General features: G+C 32.3%; 2 protein-coding genes across 2 annotated transcripts in view; both read left to right on the top strand.

Annotated features, from left to right (window-relative positions):
* The window catches only part of LOC106323826, an 805-nt gene extending 403 nt beyond the window's left edge, over positions 1 to 402 (top strand). The window contains exons 2-3 of the mRNA XM_013761887.1: positions 15 to 73; positions 138 to 402. Of these exons, the coding sequence (XP_013617341.1) occupies positions 15 to 73; positions 138 to 402 (324 nt within the window). The remainder of the gene's footprint in view (positions 1 to 14; positions 74 to 137) is intronic.
* A 3,366-nt stretch (positions 403 to 3,768) lies between these two features.
* Positions 3,769 to 4,764, top strand: LOC106323825. Its single transcript, XM_013761886.1, has one exon. The coding sequence runs from the start codon at positions 3,769 to 3,771 to the stop codon at positions 4,762 to 4,764; it is 996 nt and encodes a 331-aa protein (XP_013617340.1).
* Positions 4,765 to 5,750: the final 986 nt, after the last annotated feature.

Genomic DNA, 5,750 nt, shown 5'->3' with positions numbered 1-5,750 from the left:
TTCTGATTGGGCAGGTGATAGAGCAGACAGATGGTCTACAACATGCTACTGCACTTTCATTGGAGGAAACATGGTTACTTGGAAGAGTAAGAAGCAGAAGGTTGTATCATGCTCTAGTGCTGAAGCTGAGTATAAAGCTATGCTAAAGCTACAAACGAGTTGGTATGGATCAAAGGGATTCTTAGGCACTTGGAGATTGAGCAAGCAACACCAATGACTATGCATTGTGACAATCAGGCGGCTATTCACATTGCGACAAACTCAGTGTTTTATGAGAGGACAAAGCAAATTGAAGTAGACTGCCACAAGGTGAGGCAGATGATAGTTTTGGTAGTGATCTTGCCATGTTATACAAGAAGTGAAGATCAATTGGCAGATGTGTTCACCAAGGCAGCAAGATAAAAGACTATATATGGAGTCCATTCACATCAGATTGGGACTCATAGATCTTGGGAAGAGAAGGAGTTGATCCCCTAAGTCATGAGGTCTTTACTCTTTTTCCCTCATCAAGGTTTTGTCCCAATGGGTTTTCCTTAGTGAGGTTTTTAATGAGGAAGATCTCATGGCTATCCAAGCTTAGACTTTCACAAAGCTAAGCTTGAGGGGGACTGTTGAGATGATATCAATATATGGGAAGAGAAAGACATGAGGAGTTGAGTATGGTGAAGAGGCCGTATTGGCGTAGTAATACTAGTTACCCGAGTAACTTGCAAAGGTTAAACCAAAGTTACCCTAGTTATACTAGTATACTAGTTATACTAGATACCCGAGTAACTTTGGATGAAGAAGAGAAGCCATAGTCCCTTAGCTAAGGCATCAGAACGTTGCAAGGGAAGAGGAGGCGCGTGTGACAGGCTGGAGAAGAGCTGGATAAAACAAAAAGAGCTTTATGCCCAAGGAAGAAGCTCATTGGATGGTTTGAATTAAAACAAACTTTATCTCTTGTAATAGTGCTTCTTTATGAAACTCTTATCATAGTATTGCCTCCTCATATATATTGTAAACTCTGATCAGATTAATAATTAAGAAGTTTGGGATTATCCCTCTAGACTCTATCTCTCTTGTTCATAATGATTCTTAAATACTCTTAAACATGTTTATTACCCAATCTCTCTGCAAATCTCCCATGAAAGAGGAGAAAAAAAAAGTGAAAATGAGAATAAAACTTTTCTTTCTAATAATATAGAGAGTAAAATATTAGTTTACTTTTCTTTTTTTTAGCGTTAATGGATGAAAAGTATTTCCACCTGATTGGTTAAAAATCAGAGTAAGGCAGCAGAATACAATTTTACTCCAAATTATTATCGCAAGCATGTCAATAGAGTCACAATGTTTGATTGGTAAATAATAGAGTAAAAAAGAGGAATAAAAATTTTGAAAGAAGAGAAAATGAAAAAGTTAAAATGAGAGTAAAATTTTTCTTTCCACTAATATATAGAGTAACATATTAATCTACTTTCTCTCTTTTTTAATGTTAACGGATGTAATGTATTTCTCCCTGATTGGCTAAAAACCAGAGTAACTCAAGAAAAACAATTTTACTCCAAATTATTATTGTTGGATATGCTTTTAAACGAGAGTCATAGGGTTTGATTGGTAAATAATAGAGTAAAAGCGAGGGATAAAAAAAGTTGAAAGATTAGAGAAAAAATGGGAGTAAAACTTTTATTTCCGCTAATATAAAGAGCAACATATTAGTTTATTTTCCCTCTTTTTAGCGTTAATGTTGAAAAGTATTTCTACATAATTGGCTAAAAATCAGAGTAACTCAAGAGAAAATAATTTTATTCCAAATTATAATCGCTGGATGTGCTTTTCAATCAGAGCCATAGGGTTTGATTGGTAAATAATAAAGTAAAAGAAAGTGGTAAAAAATTGAAAGAAAGAAAATAAAAAAAAGTGAAAATGAGAGTAAGACTTTTATTTCCACTAATATAGAGAATAACATATTAGTCAATTTTTTCTCTTTTTATTTTTAAGGGATTAAAAATATTTCCACTTGATTGGCTAAAAATTAGAGTAACTCGGCAGAAAATTTTTTTACTCCAAATTATTATCGCTTGATGTGCTTTTCAGTTTGAGCCATAGAGTGTGATTGGTAAATAATAGAGTAAAAGAAAGAGATAAAAAAATGTTGAAAGAAGAGAAAATAAAAAGTGAAAACGGGAGTAAAACTATTTTTTTTCCACTAACATGGAGAGTAACATATTAATATATTTTTTTAGTGTTAATGGGTGAAAATTATTTTTACCTGATTGGCTAAAAATAAGAATAATTTAATAGAAAAAAATTTTACTCAAAATTATTATGTTGGATGTGTCTTTCAATCAGTGCCATAGTTTTTCGACGTTTAAGCATTATAAAAAAACTATTGAAAATAAAGAAAAAAAGATTATACAAACGACTACTGTATAAATTAATGTAATTAAAATATTAGATTAGACTAACGTAGTTAATTTTTTTAAGAAATATCTTAATAGTTTTATAGACCACCTTTGGGACCATTTCGAAGACGGATATAATTCCGAAGCCTTTTGTACAAATGCTAATAAGAATTTCTCAATGTAAAGTTTATTTTTGTTGTAATAATGTTTATTTACAGATTAAAAAACCTAGGACTGCCCCAAAAATATAAAATTATAAAACTTTTGTGGTAAACGTTAAAAAGAAGATGTCAATCAAAGCTCCACCGATCATTGAAATGATCGTGTGAAAGAAATTTGAATGGAGCCCGCTGTCACAATTTACACAATAACTTCTACTTTTTTACTTCTATATAAATGATCGATTTCGATCATTTGTAACTCAGACCTCATATCTGTTCTCCCTCTGTATAATAAACTCTTTCTATCGTATATTTATCATATATCAGTGTTATCTCCTTTCTGTTGGTATAAAATTTTGTCCCTATTTAAATTCCTCGATACAATAAAATTTTAAATTATTTTATAACACGTTATCAGCATGATCACTTTGCGATTCGGTAAAATTTATATGTATCATATATACCCTACTATAATGGCCGGCATACCGCCTATATTACTATTTATTATTTATAGTGATTGTTTTAATGTACTATTATTTACCAATATTAATGTAGGCGGTATGTCGCCTCGTTAATAAACTCTGACTGTTAAATACATTATAATTATTTAGTTTGGCTGTGCCGCCGCAATATTTATTTAATGTTAAAACGAAAATTAATCTATCACCATAATACGATTGATATTTATTTGTTTATTATATTATAATTATTATATAAATGTTTGGTCATCTATATAAAATATTATGAAATTTACTGAATTTGGTTAACAGTTTATTTCGATATTTTCAGACTGATTTTTGGTTCAAACGATTTAATCCCAACGGTCACAAAGAAAATTTTCAAAAAATTTACCCTTTTCAAACGGCTATGATCAGTGTTTTTCATCTATAAATACACTCATATTTCACTCATTTACTTCATCCAAAACATTTCATCTTCTCTCAAATATTTTCAAATCGCCCCATTCCGGTTTTTCATTGCAAGAAAGATGATTCGCATATTTTTGGCTTTATGTGCAATTCTAATTTTTGCTTCTATGTACGGTCTTTTTAATGGAGAATTTTCTCTTGAAGAATTTGCTCCTGAAGACTTTACGCTTAATGTCGGTTTACTTTTCTATGCGTTGTTTCTCCTTATAATTGCGTGTATTATTAATATAAATGGTTAATTTTAAAAGTATGAAATTCTAATAAAATATATTATTTTGTGTTTTACAAATTCAAATGGCAAATATCGATAAACTTCAGTTTCCGGCTCTCGAAATAACTGGAGCTAATTACACGGCATGGATCCCAAATATGGAGTTTCATCTAGATTCGGAGAAAATACTCGATACAATCAAAGAAGGAAATGAATCAGCCTCTCATGAAAAGGCTAAGGCCGTAATATTTCTGAGGAAACACCTAGATGAAAACCTTACGCATGACTATGCAAGAATAAGAGATCCTCTAGATATTTGGAAGGCTCTGAAAGAAAGGTTCGATAACCAAAAGAAAATAACTCTTCCCCATGCACTCGATGAGTGGGCAAACCTACGGTTTCAAGATTTTCAAAAGGTGAAAACGTACAATTCTGCTATATTGAGAATAGGAGCGCAATTAGAATATTGCGGTAAGCCCGTGACGGAAGCAAAAATGCTTGAAAAAACTTACCAAACTTTCCACAAAAATCATTATGTTCTACAAGAACAATACAAAAACCACGAGTATACAAGGTTCTCCGAACTCGCTATGGCGCTCATGATACCGGAGAAAAATAATGAACTCCTTATTAAAAACCACAATACCCGACCCACGGGAACCAAAGCATTTTCTAAGGTGAATGCAAAGGATGTGAAAATTCCGGAAAGAGGAAATTATTCCTATCGTGGTCGTGGTCGTGGCCGTGGTCATCAATTTAATCGTGGTGATGAAAAGAGTTACAACCCAAGAGGAAGGAGGTCCAACCCATGGAATCGATCTGACCGGAAAAAAGGGAAAGAAGCCCAAGAAAATCTTACTCGTAAAAACGAGAACGTCTGTTACAGATGTGGATCGAAGGGACATTCGTCTCAAGTATGCCGAACTCCTCAACATCTATGTAAGTTGTACCAAGAAACTATCAAAGGCAAGGCAAAGAAAGTGAATCTTAATGAACACTTTGAGGGTACAACATCTACATACCTTGAGTCCTCCGACTTTATGGGAGATTTCAACGAGACCACTCATCAAGATAATTAAAATGCTTATAGTAAACAAGCTCAATAATGCCCAGTGATGCTATAAAATTATTATTCCTATTATGTATTTCAATTCCATAAAAATATTGTTTTTCAAAACAACTAATGTATAATTATAGTTTAATGTATAACAATTGTGTGCTTATAATGAATGTATAATTATAATATGATTACTTATGAAATTTTATTTCTTTTATTAATACTAATGGTATGTTACAGAAATGGATAAGAAAGCAAATGGAACAACAACTAAACAAATTGGTAGAGAAGTTTGCATACCAGATAGTGGTACAACATACACTATACTGAAAGATAAGAGATATTTCTCTAACTTAAAGTCAGCAAAAATGACTGTCAACACAATATCAAGTCCAACGGACTTGATCGAAGGAATTGGCAAAACAAACTTTATGTTGCCTAATGGAACAACGTTTTCCATAGATAATGCCTTATATTCTCCAAATTCTAAGAAAAATTTGTTGAGTTTTAAAGATATATACCTTCAAGGATATGACACTCAGTCTGCAATTGAGAATGGAAAGAAGTATATGTATATAACTTCTAAGAAATCATGCAGAAGTCTTGTACTGGAAAAGTTTTCAGAACTTCCTTCTGGATTATATCATACTTATATTAATGCAATAGAATCACATCTCGTGATCAAGAGAAATCCAGAAGATGTTATATTATGGCATGACCGTTTTGGTCACCCAGGCACTACAATGATGCGAAAAATCATCGAGAGTTCGCATGGTCATTCAATGAAAACTCAAGATATATATCAAAGTAATAAAATTACATGTACTGCATGTGCTCTTGGTAAATTAATCATAAGGCCATCACCAATCAAAATTGATAAAGAATTACCAAAATTCTTGGAAAGGATCCAAGGTGATATTTGTGGACCAATATATCCGCCATATGGACCATTCTATTACTTTATGGTACTAATCGATGCATCTAGTAGATGGTCATAAGTTTGTTTGT

Source organism: Brassica oleracea, chromosome C2 (assembly GCF_000695525.1).
Source record: "Brassica oleracea var. oleracea cultivar TO1000 chromosome C2, BOL, whole genome shotgun sequence".
Classification (NCBI taxonomy): Eukaryota; Viridiplantae; Streptophyta; class Magnoliopsida; order Brassicales; family Brassicaceae; genus Brassica; species Brassica oleracea.
This window is presented reverse-complemented; position numbering and strand designations above follow the sequence as displayed.